General features: G+C 46.5%; 1 protein-coding gene across 1 annotated transcript in view; it reads left to right on the top strand.

Moving 5' to 3' along the window:
• PSTPIP1 (proline-serine-threonine phosphatase interacting protein 1) overlaps positions 1 to 25,076 on the top strand; it is a 56,513-nt gene that overhangs the window by 16,889 nt on the left and 14,548 nt on the right. The window contains exons 3-8 of the mRNA XM_036389467.2: positions 5,935 to 6,035; positions 10,017 to 10,091; positions 20,257 to 20,291; positions 21,221 to 21,327; positions 23,197 to 23,259; positions 24,272 to 24,370. Coding sequence (XP_036245360.1) covers positions 5,935 to 6,035; positions 10,017 to 10,091; positions 20,257 to 20,291; positions 21,221 to 21,327; positions 23,197 to 23,259; positions 24,272 to 24,370 — 480 coding nt within the window. The remainder of the gene's footprint in view (positions 1 to 5,934; positions 6,036 to 10,016; positions 10,092 to 20,256; positions 20,292 to 21,220; positions 21,328 to 23,196; positions 23,260 to 24,271; positions 24,371 to 25,076) is intronic.

The following is a 25,076-nucleotide window of genomic DNA, read 5'->3' as shown; positions in this document are numbered from 1 at the left end:
GCACACAGCAGGGTGCTCACTGCTGTCCTGTTCATTCCAGGAGAGCACGTGCAGAAGGGCAGCAGTAAACTTCCCAAAACACTGTGTACCAGGAGTATATTTCTAAAAACACTATGAAATTTTAAAGTATACCAGGGGAAAAACCACCAAACATAAAACAAGTGATTGAATTACAGTGAAAGGCCATGCCATGACCTTGACTGGAAATATCCAGTCCAAGGTACTTGGAGATTCTAAGTCATGTTTAAGTCTGTTTGCTGCTCCTCTACACATACAAAGCCCTTGGCAGAGCACTTGACAAGGAGACTGGCAGATCAAGGGAACAAGATTTGAAACACTCAGGGCCAGTACCCAGTGGTATGGTGCAAGAATACAATTAATTGATTTAACTCAGTCAGAACAACTTACTTTCAGTCCAGGACTGAGATATCATGTGTGATACCACTGTGGATAGAAAGGATTTCTTTCTGACAGTTGAAAAAGATATTGTCAAAATGATGCTTGTTCAAAACTTCACTGTGCCCTGTTCTCACTAAACTTCCTCCTCACACCAGTACTTATTTCCTTTTTAACTCTGGAAAAGTGGATCTTAAGTTTTTGTTTTACTAAGACTGTTACAACTAAACAAATATGAATGCAAAACCAGTTTGACTTAGAGAAAAATTCCAAACATACTCATAACAGATTCAGTTATTTTTCTCTTTGAATATCTGTATTAATAGTTTATTTGGATCAGGTAGCAGCATTTAGCATTTTCAGTCCACAACTATGTGAGAACACTCTGATACAAGCTTTGGAAAAATATCATTAGGAACCAGATGAGGAACGAACTTTAATAACTAAATATTTTGAAATTTAGGAGAAAGTAGAGGGGGTTTAAAAGCTTTTTTTTTAAATATTAGCAGATAATACATTTCAAATAATTCCTAAATGAGGGCAGATTAGGCTGAAGGAAGCCCTGAGAGCTCTGCTGTGGCTGTCATTGCTCATGCCAGCCCCCCTGAGAGGCAGAGCAGGTACTGGGGGTGGATTCTGCTCTGTTTAGCACCACACCAGCTCAGCACTGTCCTGCTGGGTACTGAGCAATGCACCCAGTGTCTGCTGTGGAGATTTTCCTTTTCCAGCCCTTCCTGCCCATCAGGGTGGTGCCACTGCCCAGCTGTACCCTGGGGTTACTGTCCCTCTTCCCTCCTGCACCCGGCTCCCTACAGAGAGCAGCTGAGCAGGTGCTGGAGATGCTGGAGGTGCTGGGATGAGCCCTTTCCTGCTGAGAGGCAGAGTTGCCAGAGCCCTGCAGCTCCCAGAGCCCTGCAGCAAGCCCAGGTGGAGCTCTGGCACTCCCCAGACAGGACACACAGCCTCAGCAGCACAGGCTGCCCTGGGGAGATGCTGAGGTGCTGCCAAGCTGGCTCATCCTGCAGGAGCAGGGAGAGCTCTGAGCTGGGCTATGTAAAACGCCTCTAAACAAAGCCCTGGGTGAGCAAGCCAGGTGCCAGCATGGTTAGGAATGCTCCAAGGAGAGCAGCCACTGCAGAAAAGCCCAGAGTTGCCTCACCACGGCCACAAGGGCCTGATGAGTTCATGTCACTGTGACCATCACCAGCCCAGCTGGACATGCAGAGTGTGCCATGAGTGCTTTGTGCATGGGTTTGGATGGTTTTGCTGCAGACCATCACCAGCTGGACATGCAGAGTGTGCCATGAGTGCTTTGTGCATGGGTTTGGATCGTTTTGCTTCAGTTCAGTCCATTGGAAAAGCTATTTATTGAGAGCTGCTTCAGTAATGAGGACAGCATTTTAGTCTTTCCTCCTTGATATTATTACAATAGGAGCCTTTTCACTTCAAAATGTGAACTCTTGTACTTCAAAAAGCCTTGCAGTTCCCTCTGAGCACCCAGCAGCAGGAGGCTTAGAGGAATGTTCTGGAATAAGGCTGATCCTTAGGGAGTTAGACACAAGGTTCCTCACCTTGGTGCCACCAGAAGGTAAGAAGAAATTATGTCACCCCCCAGCAATCCTGGTGTTTCCTACCCCCTGGGCAGGGAACTGACACTGCCAGTCTTCCCTTGCAGCTTTCATAACCAAAGCAAAATCCTCAGAGCCTCTCCCTAGTGGCTGCAGGAACCATAGCCAGCCCTGAATCATCTCTGCCACAGTTAACTCCCCCCATTTGCCTGGGTGGTTACCTATGGAAAAACCTGTACCAGGAGGGACAGGGCACAGTCTCAAGGCACAGATCTCACAGGAAGATGCTGATGGGAGGGAGCAGCATTGTTCATCCTCAGGGGAAAGAAGAATGGGTATCCCAGTGTGCTCACTGTCATCAACTCTGCTTGCAGACTTCCATGGCTCCTTTCAAGTGTTCTAGGAAAAACTGTTCTGCTTTAACTACAGCACAGAAGTTGTAGTTTATAAGGGTTTATAGAGTAGTTTATAAGATTCCAGTCCTAGAATCCCCTCCACATTTCTTTTGTCTCTGAAGGAGCAGTGCTGCTCATTGCACTGGAGGGAAGCAACTTTTGTCACTGGGCAGGGGGGAGGAAAGGCTGCCCCTCCTTTACTGGGGATCTTCAAGAAGAAAACAAGAAGAAAATCCCCAGGCAGAGAGCAGAGCACACGTGCAGAGTTCGGGGGTGAATTTCAGGACAACACAACTCTGCTCACAACACTGAAATCCCTGTCAAGCACTTTCTTGTTGGTAATTATAGGCCTGTTGGACAACGAGGAATAACTAATCTTTTTTAGCAACAAGGATTAAATCCTCTTTTACAGCCACACAGGCTTTGACTAAGCAGAATCCCTTTACTGGCCATGAGAGAAATTACTGGTGGTGAGTCAAATTGCCCTCTTCCAAACAACTAGATTTTAGTATAAGCAAATGAGGTTTTACACATTTAATGCCTATATTTATTATCTAATTAAAGCATTTTTTAATTTCTAAAAAATATAAAATAAGTTCTTTGACTAGTCATTACTTCTTAGAATCATAGCAAAATCCTTTCTGAGAAGTACCAAGCACTGTCTGACTAGTGCAGCTTAACAGCTTTTGCAAAACCACTCCATGAGAGTGCTAATTATAACACAAAATGGTAAATGGAAAATAGAATAGAGGCGAGACAGCTTAGCAAGGCTAGACAGTTGTTTAATGAGATCCAATCTTGCTGTCTGATTGTCTTGACAAAGAAAATGTGGGGTCAGTTATGGTGCTACACAGGAAATCCTTAAGACACTAGATAAAAACAAAACAGGGCTGAACAGACAAAGCAGGGGAAGAACTCTAAAATGGGCAAAGCCACTGATCTGGGGGAGGTGCTGGATCCTGCCATAAGACCTGAAGAAGGGGCTGGAAATAGCTGTGCTTGAAACAAAAAGGTAGAATGAAATATTTTGCAGGAGGTATCTGATAACCTTCAAGAGTGAGGTAACAGAAAACAGATAAAAATCAAAGTTTCAGAGTACAAAATGGGAGTAAGAGATCAGTAGCGAAAAAATCCAATATACTCTGAGACCTTGTTGAATAAAATAGCAGGAGAGGAGAGATTTGCAGATATATCTGTAGATCATGGCTCATTTAAGTGCCACTGCTATGATTTGATAGTGAAAGAAGGCAAATACAATCCTCTGATGGACCAAAAGTGTTTCTTTGAGAGCTGACATTAATGCCATGGTACAAAGCATCACTTGGTCTTTACTGGAGTGGTAAAGCATCATCCTTGTCCAACAGGGATTTATTCAGCCTTGAACAAGTGCTATAACAACACATGGGAACCAATGGGATGACAAAGCAGAATGTCAGGAAAGGGCAAAGGAGGTTTGTTTGGATGCAAGGAGAGGCTGAGAGGAGATGCAGTTGTACAACATGTGAAAAAAGAAATAGAGCTGTTGAAATGAAAGGGAAACATTTGTGCGAGTAAGCTGAGGCCTGAGTGATTCATGGCTCCCTTGTGGTTGGAAATTAAGAAGCAGAGCTCCAGGGTGAGTGACCAGAGCAGCTCACACTTGTGTCTCACCCTGGCTGTGCGTTTCCTGTCCCTCTGCAGCCCGGGCAGGCGGCACGAGCTGCTCAGGGCACAGCCAGAGCTGCTCCCTTTGCGCCCTGCTTTGCATTTCTGACCCTGCTGCTTCTGAAACAGGACCTCCACATTCTTTGGGAACACAGAGGAGGACAAGAAAGCAAATTTTGAGAGGACTGCCCCCCAAAATGAAGATAGATTGAGTGTCTGAAGTAGGAGTTCTCCTTAGGAGCCAAATCTCTCTACAAGGGCCAGCCAGGGGAGCACAGCCCAGAGGAACCTGGCAGGCAGTGATGTTTCCAGGGGTCTGGTGAAATTCCCAGTGGACTCAGCCCATCAGGCTGCCCCCAGCACACTGCTGTGCTTGTGTGCATGGTTTTGGCTTGATAACAAGTTAGGGTTGCACTCTCTGTTTAGGGAATTGAATAGGCATTCTCTCAGACATAAAGAATTTGTCATCCTTTCAGTGTAACAACTGTGCCAGTTTAAAAGAGGTGGGGGAAGGCACCAGTTGAGTTTTAGCATTTACTGAACAAAGAGAGATCTTGAACAGAAAGGCAGACTAACTTCACAGTGAGCTTATCACTGCCTTTGTTGCCTGTGGCAGTGGCTGACTGCTGTGGTGATACCAACCCACAGGATATTTTCACTTACCTCATGGGCAGCATTTCTGGGACAAGAAAGCTGTGTACACAGCTATGAGAGATAGCTGATTGCATCTGAAAATGTACAATTAAAATGCTGGGGGTGTGAGCTGGTTGTGGAGCATCTGACCAGAGTTTCTGCCAGGCAGAGGGACCCATTTATGGTAATTTTTTTACAGCAGTGATGCCTTCTGCCATTGGAATGTCCTCAAAAAAAAGAGAGAGGGGGGAAGTGCTAAGTCCATTGCCTGGGTATTATCAAGAACCTTTCCTACTTTTCTCTCTGAATGGCAAAACTTGCTGCTTCTCATTTATTTCACAGCAGGATCCCTTCCTGTGATGTGGGTGTAAATTGCCCTTGGAAACATTAGGAAAACGAATGTTTTGGGCTTGAGATCCTGTTTCTTCAGGGGTGATGGCTTTAACAATGGACTGTAGCACTGGAAATATTACTACAGCCTGTAGGTTTACAGGATTGTCTGCAGAAATTGATCCTAGCTCTTGAAGAACCAAAAAAAAATTGTTCCTAGATCTGCAAATCTCCTGGGAAGCCCCAAGGCCTGTGTGAGCAGCACCTCACCTGGTGGAGGCTGCCATCAACCACCTCCACTCATCCCCAGAGCTCCCCTGCTCCTCTCCAGTCCCAGCAACAAGGAAGCAAAGGCACAAGCTCAAGTGCCCAGCAGTTGCTTGCCAGAGGATCTTTTCCAAGTACCAAAACTTCAACAGCTGTCTTCTTCACAGTGGTGGTGGAAAGCAATAAAGTAACCCATTTATTAAATGGTAACTGCTATGGGGACAGTGGATGGATGTATAAACTGCATTCAGTTCACATGTAAGGGCTTGTATTGTAGATAAACTGCTTGAGGGAAGGAACACACTCATTCTCTTTATGGTTTCAGAGCCTGTGATTTTACCATAATGCTGTAACATAAAGCTCAGAAAACATTCACCACTACATTTTCAATAGCATTATCACTATGTACTGGTTAACTCAGGCTCCCTGTGGAAAAATGGCTTGTCCTGATCCTGTTGTGAGGCAGTGGGAGGAGCAGGAGCAGAACACAGAAATCCTGTCTGCCTGTGCTACAAGCCCTCCCATGAAAACACCGCTGACCAGGTGGCACAGACACCGCCCCACAGGCTGATATTGGTACTGAGCTGACTCTGACCTTTGCTTTTAGAAACAGGGTAACAGGAATTAAGGAATAAGAATTAGAATTAAGGTAAGAGGAACTCATGTGCTGAACAGCTATTACTTTTTCTTTCTGTCTTCAGTGCAAGGAGTTCACCTTCCACACTGGCTACGAGGTGCTCGTTCAGCGGCTGCTGGAGGGGAAGAAGATGTGCAAAGATGTGGAGGATTTGCTCAAGCAGAGGTATGAAAATCAGAGTGTGAACAGCCTCCTTTTTTGTCTCATTTGGCATCCAGAGGGAATAGCAGGCTGTTTCTCAGTTTGGTATTGTTAGGAGCTTACATAGAAAAGCCTGAATAATTTGAATCCCAGCCTTGTGATGTGAAGGTAGACCAATAAAAATCTCAAAGACTTGAGAAGGGAAGAGGTTGAAAGAGTCAGAAACCCAGAGCTCCACTAAGACCCCTCGTTATGGGTCCAGAAGTACATAGTAGCACCTACATTCACAAGTAACATTTTTAAGTTTCCCCTTTTGCAGGGCAAAAATGACTTGCACATTTTTGTTTCTCTTTGAACATGCAGTTGCCATAGGCACTGTTTCAGTTTCCTGCCAAAAATGAGACCTTTTTTCAAATACAAAGCTACATAAAATGCTACCTAAAGCCTTACCCAGACACCCAAACCAGCCCCTGTTGTACACCAACCTTAGCAGGCTTTGAGTAACGATGTTGTAGTTCATGCTCCTGATTATGTGCTTCTTGCTGCTTCTCAACAGCAACTATGGACAGCTGACAATTGTATGGGTGAGAAAATATGTATCACACTGCTTCTCTGGCTCCTTTGCCATTCATTTTTGTAGTTGTGACTTAGAAAAACAGCTCTGAAATTTGGTTCTGTTTTTAGGTGGTTTCAGCAGTTTCAGCATGTAGCACGAAGCACACACGTACTCAGGTGTGACATGTAGGAAAGACCACACAAACATGGATTATTTATCCAGCAGGCATCTCAGAGCAGCTCATCTCAGCACTGTCCCCTTATGAATATTGCTCTGCCTTCCTGCTTTTTCTTCCCATGCTGTCCCCATCTAGTTTTTTGGGTTTAGGGGTTTTCTGAAGACTGATTTTAAAGCCCTGGTACTTTCAAGGGGGTGTGAGTTGTCAGACTCAAAGGTGGCTGTTTCACCACCTGTGAAGTCTCCCATCAAAAGCTGAAGCTATTTAAGTTGCTTTTCTCAACCACCAGTGGAAGACTGTGGTATTGGAACACATCACACCATCCTGAAGTCACATCTGCCTGATGGCAGCTTAGCTGCAAGTGTTTAAAACAGCTCCTTTGGGCCTCATACTGTGGCATTCACATCCTCTGAAAAATCCCTTCGCTCAGGATTTTTCTCCTGGGAAGCTGAGAAGCCTTAGAGAAAAAGGAAACAATAATTATCTCATTTGCTTCTCCTGTGTTTTGCTTGTCTGGAATGTGTTTGGAGATTGTTTACCCACAGGTGATTGTTCCATTGGATTCTGCTGTGAGTTGTTTTCACTCATTGGCAATCAGGGCCAAGCTGTGTCGGGACTCTGGCAAGAGTCACGAGTTTTCATTATAATCTTTTTAGCCTTCTGTAAGTATCCTTTATGTATTCTTTAGTATAGTTTAGTTTAGTATTCTTTAATATAATATAGATGATAAAATAATAAATGAGCCTTCTGAGAACATGGAGTCAGATGCATCATTCCTCCCTGCAACAGGGCTCTCTGCAAATACAATATCAAACCCTACAGAGCTCAGAAGTGCACTGCAGGCCTTGGGCAGTGCAGTTCTGCATTGGATGCTGCACATGCCTGTGCTCCTTCCAAAATATTGCAGAGGCTTCTGAAAGTTGCAGGATGAGGTTTTTCCTGGTTAATTGTGGAGGCACAAAGCTCTTTCTGTAAAGAAGAAAAAATACATGTACAGTCATTTTGCAAGTATTTCCATGAGGTTTTTCACATCCCAGGACACTGCAGAGATCGTGTGTATGTGTGTGTGCCCGTGTGGGTACATGCCTGCTGGGGGGAGGAACAGGAGACGAGAAGTGAGCACTGAGTCAAAGATGTGATTTCCAGTTTATTGCTGGCAGATGTTTGTTTCAGCTCAGTCTCACGTCACTCATAGGAATGACCCAGCAGAAGATCAAAGGATGGGATGAATCTCTCTTCTAGAGGCTGCCCATACCATGTGCTTCACCTTGGAATTTCAACAAGGGCTCCCGCAGCCCTGAAGCCAGCTGCCCTGGCCCTGGCCACACTAACACTCCATCAGTTTTCCAACCACAAATCCCCTAACTGGCCCAGAGAAAGGCCTAAGAGGTTTGGGAGTGAGAAAGCAATTGTATTCCAGAACAAAGCCCAGGGTTAAAACACAAAGTATGTCCTATCTCTGAATGGCTGCAGGGAAACCGAGAAGCTGTGTGCAGGAGTGCTGTAAAGTGGGACAAGCAGCACATGTGAAGAGATGGAGATGGTGTCAGCCTCCTGTGAAATTCATCTGACCCTGGGCTAGTCCAGTCCCATCCATGCAGAGGTTTCAGGAGCTGGGACTGGCTTAAAAGCTGGCCATGCTTTTTTCCCATGAGATACTTGTGTACTGAGCAAGCAAAGTGGGAGTAATTACTGGAGTAATTTTCTCTTGCTGCACAGGCACTGGCACTAAGCAAAGCCTCTGACTCAGAAGTGTTTCTTGATACTGAAATCAGAAGACAATCTATTCTTCTTCTGCAGCATTATGTGTCTGGAGCATGTTTCCATTTTGATGGAATTTCACTCATCTAACATGAAAAAGAAGTGGTGCCTCTGCATGGCCTGTCACCATATTTTGCACCCTGTTCCTCTAACAGGAATGCCAGCAGTGATGTAGGAAGACTCCAGTGCAACTCAGCAGTTCTGAGTGCAGGAGGGCAGCACATGCATTGGGAGCCATGGGCAGAGGCCAGGCACACTCAGCTCCTGCTGCAGGGCCAGCAGTGCTGCTCCAGTGCCTGACACATCTCCTTGGGCTGGGGAGAGTCCCAGGATGAGCCTGCCTCAGCTCCAGCAGATGGGGATTTGCTCCCAGAGCCAGGGGCAGCAGGAGGGGCCATGGGACCCTCTCAGGAACCCACCCCAGCAGCTGCCACGGGGCAAAGCTGCAAGAGCAGCATTCAAACTGCTGGAACTCAGCAAAGGCAGACCAAGCACCTCCTGGCCAAGTGGGAAGACTGATGGGACTAAAACCCAGCAGGGTTGTGGGGCCTTGCACCCACATCAAATTCGTTTTTTGAACAAAGAGTATGTTTCTCTAAGGTGCCAAGTTTCAGGCCAAAACCGTTTGAAATGCTTTGAAACTGCTCTTGAGAACTGGACCCTAAACAAAATCATCCCTCCCCGCAGGTGCTAGCACCAGGCTCTCTGTTCATTATTTATTATTGACCATTCCATAGTTTTTAGCAAGACTGACAGCTTGGCTCCACCCTGGTCTTGCACTCAGGAGAAAGGAAGTAATGCATTTTGTACAAATACTGTTTTAAAAGAGAATAGAAGTTTCCTCCAGTGCTAGGGGAAGGGAAAGCAAAGGAAATATTTGTATTTCTTTATTAACCATAGAAACAGAGCCACTGTCCTGAGTCACCAGTTACAGTTCCCCATTAGGTGAGGTTGTCCCTTCCACAAAGCTGCCCCAGCCTCACCACACAACCACCAGGGCTCCTCTGTCCTCAGCCTCCATGGCAGCCCTTCCAGCAGTGCCTCATCTTTCCAAAGGATGGAAAAACTCCTGCTACCCCTGGCTCCCGTTTATTCCCAACATCTCTTGAATGGATCCTTCGGAACCTGCTCTTCACTGCTCTCACAGCTGGTGTTTTCATGGATTGAGTCAGCCATCATTTTTAGGTTCCTTTTGTTCTGTTATGAACACCTTCATCTCATCTCTGTTCACCTCCTTCTTCCCACGAACTCATGTTCTGGGGGCAGAGCTGAACATGGCATTCCACAGGAATCAAAGCCATGAAGAGGGGCTTCATTTTTATCTCATTTCTTCCAGAAATAACTTACCCAAAGCATTTCAGAGGTTAACTAACAGCACTAGGATTGAGGAGATAGAGAAATCAACTAAGTTGCATTTCTGATGTTTTGCACCTCAAATACAATTAGAGGATTTGTGTAAATGTGATCCTGGTACCACTAAGAGAAACTGAGTAAGTTTTTCTTTTAACAGAGCACAAGCAGAAGAGAGATATGGGAAAGAGCTGGTTCAAATAGCCCGAAAAGCAGGAGGACAAACAGAAATCAAGTAAGGAATTCTTTTATTATTACTGCAAACAAAATTATTTTGGAAGAAATAGCAGACTCCTGTGTTTTGCCTGTGGATGAGGTCACAACCACTCATTTCAGTGCATTACACAGCTCTTCCCAGGGAAGTGGGGAAACACCACAGTCCTTCACAGTGGGATTCACTGTTTGTGAATAGTTTCTATTTAGAAACTGTCAGTAGGTCCTTTCCTGAGTTTTTTTTTTTTTTTTATTTAAAGATTCTTAATGTTTAATGTTTGCTTCCAAAAGCAGACCAAGTGAAGGGGAAAAAAGAGAATGGAAAAGGTTGTGAAATGTTTAGGATGGTGGGATGGTGGCTTGACAGTTCTGGAAAGCTGGTGAACACTGAGAGACTGTGACAGAACAAATACAAAGACCCCAAAAATCAGCTTCTGCAGCAGAAAAAAGGCTTACCATAGGAATACAAAATGTAAATCTCTTTGAAGGGACCTAATTTGAAATAATTCAATGGGACTACTGAAATACACTAAGATGACATATATTTTTCTCTGTCTCCTCTATTACTATCTTAAATTATGTATAAATTGTGTTGGGAGGGAAGATAGATATTGGTATGGAATTTAACTTAATAAACACTGCTGATAAACTGCTGCTATTATTGATGGCAGCAGCAATAATGAGACATTTTGTCATTATTGTAACAAGTAATAAGGTGGCAGAGGATGAAGATGAGGGGTCACAGAAGACAATCCTGAAAGAGAAGACCTCAATCTAAACACAAACCAGCTCTATTGATCCCTGGGGCCTGCTCCCCTCCTCCTCCCCATAGCTCATTCCTTAATTGCAGTCTCCTTTTCACCTTGATTTATCACTCCCAGTGCAAGTGGTTTCTGTCCATGTTTTATGGGAGAGCTTGACCCCAGAGCTGTGCCCTGCCATGGCAGGCAGTGCCACAGCAAGGCTGGCACAGGCACTGCTGGGCCTCCCCGAGTGCTGGGAATGCCAGGGAGTGTGCAAGGCTTTCCCTGCCAGGGCTCCAGCCTGGCCCCTGAGCAGCACCCAGGGATGCCTCAGTGCCAGGAGATGCCTTCTGCCTTCCTGGTGCCTCAGTTCACTGACCTCATGGGGGAAAAGGAAGGAAAAGAAGAAATATTCTGAAATTAAAGCATCAGGTTAAGAATGGATGGGTTTTTCTCAACCCAAAGGCCAAGATCAGCATTCCAGGATCAAAGAAAGGCTTCACCTCAACTCCTTTAGTGGCAACACAGGGCAGGCAGAGCAAATGTGTTCAGCAACAAGCATCTTGGGCTGCCCTTCTGTAGCTCAGTGACAATTCATGGGTCTGCCTTTCCTCAAGAGATTATGAGAGTTTGATTTAGAAGCAGAGCCAAGTCCCAGTGTTGGGATATGGATCCAAGTTCCCCTCAAGTTGGGGGAAGTTCGGACTTGGGCCCAGCTCCACTTTGATCCAGCAATTTTATAGCTTGGCATGGAGGGAAGGCTGAATACACAAACCAAGCTGTGCTGTGGGGCTGATTTACTGTTTCCATAACCCACACCTGGCCAGGGAGAGAGCAGCTCTGCTCTGATGCTTTTATCAGAGCAAGTGTCTCACTGTGCCTGGTCTGAAGCAGAGAGGACACTTTCTGTCATCCAGCATCCTCTGATTGTTTAAGGATTTACACAGACAGTGAAGGGCATTTGTCCAGGGCAAACAAAATTCAGAGAAAACTAAAGCCTGTCCAGGGTTGGAACAACACAAGAAAATGCAGTGTTTGGTTTTGATACCTTAAAATGGTTGAATTTTCTGCGTCTGTGTGTTCTCCTCAGTGTGAAATTTCTGTTTCTATGACATTGATTGCTGGCAGCAGTTCTGCCCTCAAGGTCAGTCCTCCAGGGAGACTTGAGGGAGGGAATCTATGTGCTCCTTATAATAAGAAAAGCTTGAAAGGACTATGCTGCAACTGTGCCAGTGCATTTTTCCAAGAGTTTCCTCTTTATGGGATTCCTATTTTCATCTAGCATACTAGGTCCTGATAGAGCTACAAGTACTTGATTGGCTGAGCAGGGCTGTTCACATCTTCAAATGCAGCTTTGGGTAGCAGTATTTCTTAAAGTCCAATGTATTTGTACCTAAAACTTCCATCTGACAATCACCAGGATAAAAGTAGCTTCCAGGGTGTTTCTGCAGACCTTCCTGTGCCATGCTATGTATGGAAGAGGAGCAGGAATTACTAATTTTAAATTACTCAGTCATTTTCTTGCTCATACAAAATTATTATCCTCTAGTCTTAAATTTAGCCACCTTTTAAATATCTCAGATACTGAGGCTTTCTGTTACTTCTCCTGGGAAATTCACACCACAGTAGTTCCCATAATATCAGGATACCTGATATCCTTTCAAAAAAATCTATAAAGGGAACATAAAAATTGCATCCACAACAAACACCCCAAACCTTCCAGTAGGACAACATTCCCAGAAGACCTTAAGAGAAACAACTGCAAGGCTGAGGTTGATATTTCAGCACAGTCAGGGTAGCACAAAACAAGGTGCAGAGAATAAGCAAATGAGTAAATGGCAAGGACCAGAGCAGCCTGGAGAAGGTGGTGGCACACTGCACCAGGGAGTGGCCATTGCTGCAGAAAACGCTTCTCTCCCAAGCCTCCCCCATATTTTAAATGCTTTTATGTTTGAATCAAAGAAAAAAACAATTTCAACCTTTTTTCAGGCTTGCTCCTTCACTCCCCAGATTCTGCTTCAGCTGGAGCAATTGCTGAACTCAGCTAAATGTATAAATAGATTCTACTGCCCTTTTTGTTCACCAGAGACACAGATGAAGGAATATGCTGCTGACTCCAAAGATTGTAGGGAGGGTTCACTGGAATGTAGCAGCAACTCTGGGGCCACTCTCTCTTGCTTGGAGAAGGCTGCAGGTGGCAGCAGCCATAAGGATGCCCTCCTGTATCCCTGGGATATCCCTGTATCCTCCTGCATCCCTGGGTGTTCCCTTGGCTCCAGCCCCTCTGATGGAGAGCTCTGCCCAAGCCTGGCAGGGACAGCCCCAGGCCAGGCACGCAGGGCCAGCGCCAGCAGTGACAGCAGTGACCAGGGACAGAGAGGGGCTGTGTCCTCTGAGGAGTGCCCAGGGCAGGAATGTGGGAGCACTCTGAGCTCAGGGCCAGCAGGGACAGGGCCTGTCCTGAGTGTCAGCAGCAGTGACTGAGCCAGGGCTTGCTGCTCCTGTGCACAGCAGGGTCAGGATTGGCCCTGGGAGCCCAGAGGTCAGAATGTGTCTGACAGCACCAAAACCAGCAGGGCAGACACACTGCACCTTTTCTTATTTCTAGAAAAAGCCAGGATGGGGTTTCTAAAAGCAGCTGGTGCTGGATACCACTGACAGAGCAAACAAATCCAGCTCAGGAGTCAAAGTTGCCTCCAAGTGCTGACAGCCAAAGGGCAGCAGCACTGCACAGGCTGCTGCTCCTTCCCAAAGCACTGCAGGGGTACAAAAACTCCTTCCCTCTTCCCCAGCCAGGGCACAGCTCTCACTCAGCACCTGCCACAGGCCCTGGCCATTCCAAGGCACAGAAGGATGCACACACTTCAATCTAAGGCTGCAAGAAGGATCACACAAGCTCAGACTAACGCCTTGAGCTGGATATTCTGTCCCCAACACTGGGTCCCAAGGGAAGGGTAGAACAACAGGGCAAGCATATAAAGATATTTCTTCTAAATAATCTCCTGGCCATAGCAATCAGTAAGTTCACAGGATGCCACACCAGTAGCAGCTTTCTAAGGAATAGCCTCCACTGTTTTCTTGTTCTTATTTGAAGCCCTGAAACATTTTAGCATCCACTGAGTCAATAGGTAAAGCAATGTATGCCTGGTACCCCACTTTTAAAGCTAAAAAAATTAAATCTGCATCACCATTTCCTAGTCTCTACTCATAAAGGAAATTATAAAAAGGTGATGACAAACCTACAGCCACGTTTTCTTGGCAAATGACAGCTTATACCATATCCAGCAGAGGAGAAAGAACTACAGGCTTTGAAGTTTAAAGTGCAGTATTTGTACTCTCAGTGGTGCACACATGGGAGGGGTTGTACAGAAACTGGGATTTTCAGCCAAGCTACAGACTGAGATCACAGCTGCAGTTGTTTCTGGGGGTGTGCACAGCAATGATGCCTCTCACACTGGAGATGATTTTCAGCAGAGCTTCAAGTGCCTTTAAGAGGAATCACCCTTCTGGCTGCAAGGTGCCTGGGAATCTCCATGCAGTGGCTTTGGGCAGCTCCTCAGCACAGCAACAGGAAAGCAGAAAATGCTCCAGAGCCCAGTTCTGAGCTGCAGGCTCAGCTTCAGCCAAACCAGGCCCTCTGGGAACTCTGTTCTGTAAAATAACTGATGCAAACACACACTAGCTGGTTAAACTCTGCCTAGGCTGACAACAGCTATTTTTGTCATTTGCTCTGCTTGTCTCTTCTCATGTATATGATTTCCTACATTTTTCATCCCTTTTTTCTACTACCACCTCCTTAGGACCTCAGGAAAGGGTAGCTCCTTCAAGCCCATGTGTGCTCTGCTCTTCTCTGTGGTGCCTGAAATAGAACATTTCAGTGAGTGGGAGGTGAGGGCATCTGTAATGAAATGCCAATTGCTGTTTCCTGTGGATAAAAATAGTGCATCTGTCACTTAATATACAAAATCTTGTGTATTACTCCACACAAAGCAGGCATTTTTGAACTGAAGCTAAAAGTCAGTGTGGAAGGTCACATCCTTCCATGGTTGCTTATTCTCCACCCAAATGTTCTGAACCCACCCAGAATTTATACACTAGCACTTTGAACTTTCAGGACTATGAAAATGGACCTAAGCCTCTGCTCAGTCCCTGTTCAGTTTGATCTAGATAAGCTCTCTGCTGATGAGGACAGGCATTTTTGAGCAGTGCTGCTCTCTTTCTGAGAGATGTGAGGAAATTTAATCTTATGTTAAAGGCACAAAATTTGTTTTGACTGTTTTAACCTTTGATTTGGATGGCACAGCTCATTCTGGAGCCACAAGGGATCTAATTTGATGTCAGGTTTACAGGGAGGAGAGAGAACATGGAGATGTTTCCTGTTTGCTCCCCTGCCCCAGGAAGGCCTGGGGTGATGTGTGTGTGCCCCCAGCCCTGGAGCGAGTGAGGACACAGCCCCTTCCCTGAGCTCAGGGCACTCCTGACACACACCTGGGGATGTCCAAGCAGCAGAAGGTGGATGTGAACCCCCTCAGCACCAGAGGAGCCCTGCACAGAGGCTGCTGCTGCCTCCATGAAAGCCACAAAATGCCAGAGCTGTCCCTGAGCCCAGCCTGGTGCCCAGTGCAGCCTCTGAGCAGCTGAGAACAGCTCCTGTGGCTCCACATCAGAGCCCAGCTGTCAGGGAACTGACACCAGCCCTTCCAGCTGCAGCCAGGGCTGCTGCCTTTCTGTTTAGAGCTCCTCTGAGAACAAGAAAACGCCCTGGCAAAATTCATTCTTCAGTGTTTTTGCCTTGTGCCCACTAAAGAAGGTCAGACAGTGCTGTGAGCCTGGCCTGGGACTGGGCTGTGCTCAGGAACCTCCTAAAGAGCAAAGAGCACAACTCCTCCCCTTCATTTCTGTTCTGCAGTGCAGACACAGCCCCAGGTGGGAATGAGTTGAGAGCAGATGATTTCAGATGCATCTCCCCACACTTTGCTACCCCCATGGGGCTTCACAGAAGGAATTGTTGGTAAACCAACAATTTTTGGGTGTTCCTGTGTGCCAGGAGGAAAGGCAGATGTTGAGGGTGGCCTCAGAGGGGACTATCACTGCTGGGTGTCACAGCTCTGCTGTTGGGCTCCACGTTTCTGGGGCTGAGGGGCGACAGCACTGCTGGGAGCTCTCTGTAGGGCTCATCTGGCACAGACTCCTCTCAGTTTCATTAAAGGTATTTTTGAAAATTGCAAGAACAACTGAACGTTATAGATCGTACCAATGTCAAAATAGAAACCTCCCAGAAAGGAAGGTGGGGTTATTTCACATTTCTATTCACCAAGCAAAGGTAGCAAAGAAAGAAAATTAAAAAGCATCTGTGGTTTTCCGGTTAGAAGAACCTGTTTTACCTTCCTGTGTGCAAGATAGAAAGGGACTCTCTAAATGACTCAGTTAACCCAGGGTCTAAAGGCAAAGTACTGGCGAAAAAATGCCCAAACTATCAAACTTAAGGCTGAAAAAATTGAAACAGATGAAACAGTGTGGTGCAAGAGTGTACTTGGTGAGAAGAGCTGTCACCCAAGCCCTGCCAGTAACAGGGCTCTGCTGATTACACTCAGGTGAAACAAAACTCTGCTTTTGATGGCTGGGAAGCAGATGAGAGTAATTCCTGATGGTCCCCGTGGCACAGAGGACTGCCCAGCACAGCTCAGTGTTTCAGCCTAAACAAGGTCCACAAACAAAGCACAACAAGCACAAAAGCACAAAAAGCACAAAAAGCACAAAAAGCACAAAAAGCCAAAGCAAGACTGAGAACATTGTAAGAACATCGCAGCCACTAGATGGCAAACCCCCCCCAGGCTGCTGCACGGGCTCTGCCTGCTCCCTTCCTCTCCAGTCAGGCACTCCTGCTTCCTCCAGAATTAATTTTGACAAATCCAATCTTTAAATGTACAACAGGGAGTCGTTTAACAAACACACAGAGTGAATTTGTGTGCAGCCTTATTTTCAAGGAGACACCTGCAGGATTCTCCACGTGGGGGTGCCCAAAGGGAAGGCTGAAGCTCTGGCTTTAGCCAGAGTGGTTTATTTAACAGTCTTCCAGAATGTATGTGAAAATCCCAGAAGTGAACAACTTTAAAAAAAAAAAAAAAAAATCAAATTTTCAGTGGTGCTTGAATTGTTTTCAACCCTAGGTTTTCTAATTTAGCCACAGGACAAACCCCAAAAAATTCAATTAGCACCAGAATGCTAAACAGCAGCATCTACTGAGGGTGAAAGACGTTCAGAGTGTCCAGGAGAGTGAGATGTCCTCACTTTGGATGCCTCAGAGTAAAGCCCATATCAGTCCCACTGGAAAGCCAAACCCACCCAGAAGCAATCAGTAAGAGGTGCTGTACGTCCACACCAGCACAGACAGAATTAAAACTCATTCATAGATCAGCCACAGGAGTCACTTCCATTAAACCCTGTGAGGCACTGAAATATTTCACTGATATAATCAGAACATCCAGGAGCAAATCTACAGCACTGCTGCTGCAGCCCAGGAGTCATAAAGGGAGTCCTGATGGATCCACAGGTCAAAATTTGATTGATTTATTCTCACCCAAGTGTATAATTTGGCATGATGACATATTTGCTGGCCCTTTAGCCCTGTAAGGATCCAATTAACTGATTTTAGAAAATTATTATAAAAATAAGGAAGAAAATGGCTGAAGTCTATTTCAACCTACTTGCAGCAGTCAGCAGCTATGGAATTGGCTGGACAAATCTTCACACAAGGAAGAAAAGGCCAGAGATTTCTGAAAAGGCCATTAGAGACCATGCAGGAGAGAAATGGATCCCTCTTTGGGTCACAGCCAGGTGCATTACTGCACAGAGACCCCTGGCCTTAGAGAGAGCCAGCAAAAGGAGAAAGCTCCATGGCTGCCTTGTGGCCATGAACTGCTCTGGGAGCTCCGGGGCCTGGAAACCAAAAAAGCAGCAAATTGCCTTTGTCCTTGATAAAAACTGAGAAAGTGCTATTCTTCATTATCTACTGCAGCAATTCTGTCCGTTTTTGCATAACTTGAATCATCAAGAACAAAGGGAAAAAAGTCTCTGAGAAAGAGAAATCAACACAGAATGCAAACAGTATGTCCAGTTTGCAACTGCCCTCTGTTTTTTTTAAATTCCAGTATTTAACTGTTTCAGGCATGAAGTTGTTACTACATTCCTCACCTCCTATTGGAAATTAGTGACTGGAAAAGAAGATTTTATTCCTTGTATATATTTATTTTTTCAAAATAATCCATTAGGAAAAGTTATCTCTGCTGCTGATATTCAGCTTGTCTTTTACTGCCAAGCTTTTAATTAGCTGAAACTAATGCTACTTGTTTCCTTTATGGTGTGAAAATTTAGTTTCCATCAAAATTTCACACCAGACTAAATTTTACAAAGCAAACTTCAAATGTATAAGTATTGTTAGGAAACCATTTAAAAATCAAAACAGAATGTTCTCCCTGGCTTATCTCAGGAGATTCACCACAATCTAATTGAAACATGATAAAAAAATCAAGCAGCTCTTCTTTTCTGTCTGAAAGTCTTCCTCATATTTCTACAAACTTAGATCTGGAATGGGTTTCCAGGCAGTTTTTGCTGAGGACAGGCCCAACCTTTCCCCTCATTTGTGCATTTTTCTTATTCCTGGCAAGGCAGCCTCCCTGCTGGGAGAATGTTTGATCAGCAAACAGATGTCCAGCCACAATTAACACAGGGCAATTAGGATCCTTCTGTGCCTGTAGGGCTCCCAGGATGGCCCAGGAGATGCAGATTTCCCTGCCCAGCTGTGGGTGCACGTGGCTGAGAACTCATAGCAGCCTCTCCTGGGCTCTCCAGGTACAGAGATTTGGGGAGATTTGGGGCTCTTCATTCACCAGCTCTTCCCTGGGCTCTGCCTGGGGCACACCGGGGCTCCATGGAGAGCCCAGCACTGATTCCTTCCAGGAACAACTCTGGGCCTTGAGGAGATCATTTCCAGATCTGAAAATCTTCCAAGTCACACCCAGCCCTGGCTGCTGTGTATGCAAAGGCCCTGCCAGCCTGCACATTCAGAGCTGGAGGAATCTATTCAGCGGGAAAAGCCTCTCACACACCTTGTGCCCTCTCATCGCATCTGTGCCGGTACCTCTGGTGCCTCTAGAGCTGCATCTGCGCTGGCCACAGGCCGGGACATCGGTCTGGGGCTGTCTCTCATGTCCCCATCCTGGGGCAGTGTGGCTGTGTCCTGCAGTGTCCCTGTCCTGGGGCAGTGTGGCTGCATCCCGCAGTGTCCCTGTCCTGGGGCAGTGTGGCTGTGTCCCACAGTGTCCCTGTCCTGGGGCAGTGTGGCTGCGTCCCGCAGTGTCCCTGTCCTGGGGCAGTGTGGCTGCATCCCGCAGTGTCCCCATCCTGGGGCAGTGTGGCTGCGTCCCGCAGTGTCCCCATCCTGGGGCAGTGTGGCTGTGTCCCGCAGTGTCCCCATCCTGGGGCAGTGTGGCTGCATCCCGCAGCTCCGTGCACAGCCAGGGATGGGAAGCAGGAGCGGTGCACAGCCAGGGATGGGAAGCAGGAGCGGTGCACAGGGCAGGGATGGGAAGCAGGAGCGGTGCACAGAGCAGGGATGGGAAGCAGGAGCGGTGCACAGGGCAGGGATGGGAAGCAGCAGCGGTGCACAGGGCAGGGATGGGAAGCAGGAGCGGTGCACAGGGCAGGGATGGGAAGCAGGAGCGGTGCACAGGGCAGGGATGGGAAGCAGCAGCGGTGCACAGGGCAGGGATGGGAAGCAGGAGCGGTGCACGGGGCAGGGATGGGAAGCAGCAGCGGTGCACGGGGCAGGGATGGGAAGCAGGAGCGGTGCACAGGGCAGGGATGGGAAGCAGCAGCGGTGCACGGGGCAGGGATGGGAAGCAGGAGCGGTGCACAGGACAGGGATGGGAAGCAGCAGCGGTGCCGCACGGGGGTGCTCGGCAGACGCGCTGCGGGCGCTGCTGCGGCGCAGGACCGGGCACCGAGGACGGGAATGGGGCCGCACGCAGCGCTCCACCCTTCAGGCTACTTCACCTTTCAGGGGTCGCTGCACCCCTCAGGTTACTGCTCCAAAACCCCCCATTCCCCCAGGCGCTTCATTCGTATCTACCTGCGAGGTGCAAAGAGAGAAAACATTCTCTCTTTGTTGTAAACATTCACGGCCACAAACAGAGTATGACGGAGGAAGAGGGTGCACAGAAGGAGAGGTGCAATTCCCTGCTTCATGGAGCATTTTATTGCGTTTCCTGATGGTAGCAGACTGATGCTATTGTGCTTGTTAGCATGGTCAGCTTTTATTACGAGGCCATTACAGGTTTTATCTCTATGTGGATCTTTGAGGTTCTGAGGGAAACATTTTTCCCTGGATTCCCAATCCACCCTTAGAAGCCAGTACTAATACAGTGTCTTGTTTCTGCCCCACAGCACACTGAAGGAAGCGTTTGAGATGCTCAAGCAACGTAAGTATTTCCCTGTTCCCTTCTGACCTGGGAAACACAGGCACCCAATGTGTCCATCCTGTTCCCTAAACCATTCCTAGCTTTTCTTTCACAAGCTGTGGTGCAAAGAGGGGAGGAAAAGGGTGCCTACTCAGTCTGGGGGTAAAGAAAATGGCTTGTTCATCACATAAATTTTATCTGGATCCAGTCACAAGATAGGAACTCTGTCCCCTCTTCTGCAAACCACTGACAGCAAACCAGCTTCCTAAATGTGCCCAAGGCTCAATGAAACCCTTTCACACACACAAAATGCAGCACCATGAGAGCCAATAGGACACTGTACCTGGTCACTGGCACCTGCTGTTTACACCAAAAGTCCCTCTTGAAAAGCAGCTGCTGGACTGAGATATTTTTAGGGCCTGGGTGGGGGAGTTCAGCATTTCTGGAAAATGCAGGGTTCCATTTCAGAGGCACTGAAGCTGAGAAATGCAGAGCAGTTCCCAGCCATTTCAAACAGCACCAGCCAGGTGCTCTGAAATTCAATCCATCTTGGCTAATCCTTGGAAATTCTCAGCATGCAACCATCTAATGATTGGCCACTGCTGGCAGCAGCTCCCAAGAGCAGGGACAGCCCAGCAGCACACCCAGGCCAAAGCACACCCAGGGATGATGGAGGCCAGAGCTCCTTCCCTCCCTCTGCACCACAACCCCTGACCCTCAGTCCCAAAGAAGGGGGGGGCAGCTGGGGTAAATGGGGCCATGAAGAAACTCACTCTGTTCTTGAGCCCTCAGTGATGTCAGGGCATGCAGAAACACAAAAACCTTTTTTAAGGCTGCCGTGCTTCTGACAACTCATACAGCAGTCACATCACAGAAACATCTCCTAAAAAATGTGACTTTATCTTTAAAGACTTTCCCACTGACTGAATATGAATTCTGATTTGCTTTAGAAATTGAAAATGTTGGAAACTCTCACATCCAGCTGGCAGTAATGCTGAAGGAAGAACTGAAAGGAATAGAGGAGTTCCGAGAAAGGCAGAAGGAGCAAAGAAAAAAGGTGAGAAACTAGAGAAATGTTGAAAGAGATTGGGTCAGTGGGCTGTGCTGATGACCTGTCTCCAGCCATAGGCTGGGAGTTGTGCAAAAGATCATAAAGCATTACCAGCATGCCCTGCTCCCTCTATAGACTAACTGTGGAACAAAAATCTCCTTCTGATCCCAGCTGGAAATAAAGTAATGCTCTGAACTCAGGAGCCAGAGACTTTAGTCCCTTTTACTCTCTCTGGTGTAACTGCAGATGCTGTTGTTATTATTTCTGTAAGAACTTAATCCTTCCTTTTCTCTTTTTTATACCCTTGCTGATGTTTTTCTTTGATATGACCCTGCACAATCTCCAACACGAGCTAAAGGCGTAACACAAATGTTTAAAACATGAAAGCAAATTAATGTCATGCTGGATGCAACAGCAATATATGCTGAATTGCAAATACATGGAATAAGTAGCATCTAGTTGATGTTATATAATAAAAAATTTGAGTATATTTATGGCCATTTCATCCCCTTTGACCTCATCAAGCCCTAAGTCTATTGAAAAATAGCTCTCAATAGAGACAGCAGGGACCACTCTCACACCTTTGCTGGGTCTGTGGGGTTGAAGACAAAGACAGGACCATCCCTTCACTCTGACAGCATGGAGTGATGGAGGAGTAAAATAAATATTCCTTTCTTTGCTAATTTTAAACAGGTGAAAATGCATATAACCAGTACCCAGTGCCACAAAAATCGTGTGTCTACAAGCCCCTGACACACAGGAACTTGGAATAGCAAAGAATTCTGAATATGAAAGTGGGTGAACCAGTGCTGCTACTGAGATCTGAGGTTGACAGTGATCTGATGAACTAAATGAGGCATTAAAAGACAGACAGTGGGCACCAGGTTCATCAGTGTTTGTCCCCCATTCCCTTTGCCACTGGGATGTGCAGAGAGGCTCTGTCCTGCTGACAGCTGTAAGCCTGTAACTCAACTGGGAACAGATAGAGAGGCCTAGGGAAAAAAAAAAAAAAGGAAAAACTGCTTTGGAGTCTTAGATAAGCTTTTTTCTCTGTCCAGCATGTGAGGAAGCCAGCATTAGACATGCTGGATGGTGTCAGCAGTTTTGGTAGCCTCCCAAAATGCTGTGATTTGTGTTGTACCGTAGCTGCCCCAGGACTGTGCCCAGTGTGAAACAAGCATCTGGGTAGCCCTGGAGAGAGTTTTGCCTGAGCAGAATGTAAAGATTGCAGGACCAGAAGTCCCCCTGAAGAAAGCCATCCCCTGCCAGTAGGAGCATATCTCACTGTCACATAAAGCTGGGCATCTCCCAGCTAAAACCATGGAGAGAATCCAGCACTGTCCTCCCAACCCTGCCCCGATGACTCCAGCATGGAAATCAAATCCCATTCAGCATAAAGGTGCCAGAAGCAGTGAATATACAAGAGACAGGAATTGTTTGGATTGAAAATGGACAACTACCTGTGCTCCTGTGGGTGAGACAGGGGTTTGATCTGCAGAGATGTGGGATCAAGCTCTGGCAGCAGCAAAGGAGCTCTGCTGGCAGAGCCCCCTGTGACTGGGTGCTGCAGCATTTCATCTCCTTAAGAAAACAAACAAACAAACAAAAAGCAAGGAAGACAATGAAGATCTACATCCTCTCTGCTATTAATGGAAACCACTGAAGCAGAATTATCTGGGACTATTTTTTTACCTGGCACTTTGATGCTCTCTGTATCACTTCGAAACCAGTCATTTACAAAAGCAGAGTGAAGTAATTTTGCCCACAGGGAGGTGGCTATAGAAAGGCCCTGACTGTGGTTCTCCTAATCCTGCTGCTGGAAAGGGGAGGAAAAGTCCAAAGCAAGAAATGCTGACCTGTGTGTGTTTCTTACAGTACGAGTCTGCAATGGAGAGGATGCAGAAGAGCAAACTGTCCCATTATAAGAAAACCATGGAGGTAAGCAGGGAGGGCTTGGGCAGCTTTCCTGATGCAAACTGGCTCCAGGAAAATCTGTATCACATGTACCTCTATTTAAAGAAAGGTCAAAGCTGTGTGAGTGTGCAAGGCTGTGTGAGGGAGGAAAGGTGTCATTCCTGCTGTGAGGAGGAAGCTGATCTTCCCTGCTGCACCCACTGAAAAGTCTCCAGAAGGTTAATGCAGGATGAATGGTGCCCCAGATCAAACAGGACTTCATTCTCTCTAGGCAAGGGTGCTTAGAGGAGTAAATGTAATTTTTCAATGTGTGTAAGTACAATTTTAAGAACAGTGGGGGAATCTTGTAGGCAGGAGGAATCCTCTCCATCTGGAAAGCTTGCAGGTACAGCAACTACAGGCAGCTGGGACTGGTTTCCATTGGGCAACTGCCTCTAAAGGAAAGTAGCTGCAGATCTGTCAGTGCTACAGCTGGAGGTGTACAAATGGTTTTGTTTTTTTTTTTTGAAATGTGGTGGTTCTAAGTGCATCTCTAAGATACAGAGATGTTTGGTGCAAATAAAGATTTCTCCTGCTTCTGAGAACTACCCCAAGACTGTTGCCTGTGGGGTGGTGGCTCTGCCTCACAGCTTGGAGCAATGGCCAAGGCAGCACCTCACAACCCACCCCACAGGCCACCCCGGGAATGTGGGATCCCAAATTCATCTCTCCTTGGCTCCTGGGCAGATACCTGGGGCACCAGTGGTGGTAGAGCAGCCTGTGCACTCCTGACCCCTGCAGGGAGTTGCAGTTGTGCAAAGCAAACAATTTCAGAGCCGCAGGAAAAGGATTCAATCTGTGCTGTCAGCCCCATTCCAATGTTTCAGTTCTATTTTTCCGCCTCCTTACGGTGCCATTGGGATTTTTTTTCTATTGCCCACCCTGGGCACTGATTTGCTGCCCCAGACTGCAGAGGAGGAAGTGGCTGGAGCACCTCTGGGGGGAATCCAGCCTTGCTGCCCCAGGCAGAGCCTAATGTGTGATCTCTTTGCACCAGTCCAAGAAGAGCTACGAGCAGAAGTGCAGGGAGGCGGACGAGGCCGAGCAGTCCTTCGAACGCACCAGCGCCACAGGCAACCCCAAGCAAACAGAAAAGGTACCTGAGAGGACACAGCTGTCCAGGGGGAAAATGGGGGTTTACCTTCTCCAGGTACAAGAGAATACAATTAATCCATTCTACAGGATGCCAGGGGCTTTGTTTTGAAATTAACCTCAAAGAGTCCTCTGGGAAGGGATGAAGTTATCTAATTAATTTATACCAGGCTGTGATCCAATTGCTCTATGAATCCTGAAAGGAAACTGAATGGGATTTTTTTCTGAAATTACTCATTACAAAAAAGAAACAAGTCAAAAATATGTCATGCAGTTAGTTTTGCCTTTTGGTCTCTTACAATTAGTAGGTGTAGCATCTTACATTAAAATGCATCTTTTTCCTCAACATTTTCCTCCTCATGGTGAGTTTAATTTCAACTAAATTTACAGACTCAAAAATAAATCGTTGGAAATTAAGGCACTGCAGTCCTTCATTGCATCGTCTTGATACTTGCAGCTGACAATTCACTAACTTTTAATGGGAACATTTTACAGTGAAACAGATGGAGAAAACAAAATAAATGAACTCCCTTTGGCTCGATAAAAACCAGTGCAGTGTAAGCAAAAAGGATCAAAAATCATCTCAAGGAGAGGGAGTTGGTGGTGTGGAGACTCTAAAAACAGCATCAGAACTTTACATTTTATTTCCAGCATTCCCTAATCTTTGATAAGCAAACCCCTGCAGCTTAACTGCAAAGAGGGGATGGAAT

The sequence above is a fragment of the Molothrus ater genome, chromosome 13, assembly GCF_012460135.2.
Source record: "Molothrus ater isolate BHLD 08-10-18 breed brown headed cowbird chromosome 13, BPBGC_Mater_1.1, whole genome shotgun sequence".
NCBI classification, from domain to species: Eukaryota; Metazoa; Chordata; class Aves; order Passeriformes; family Icteridae; genus Molothrus; species Molothrus ater.
The sequence above is the reverse complement of the archived record's forward strand: the minus strand, read 5'-3'. Positions and strand labels throughout refer to the sequence as shown.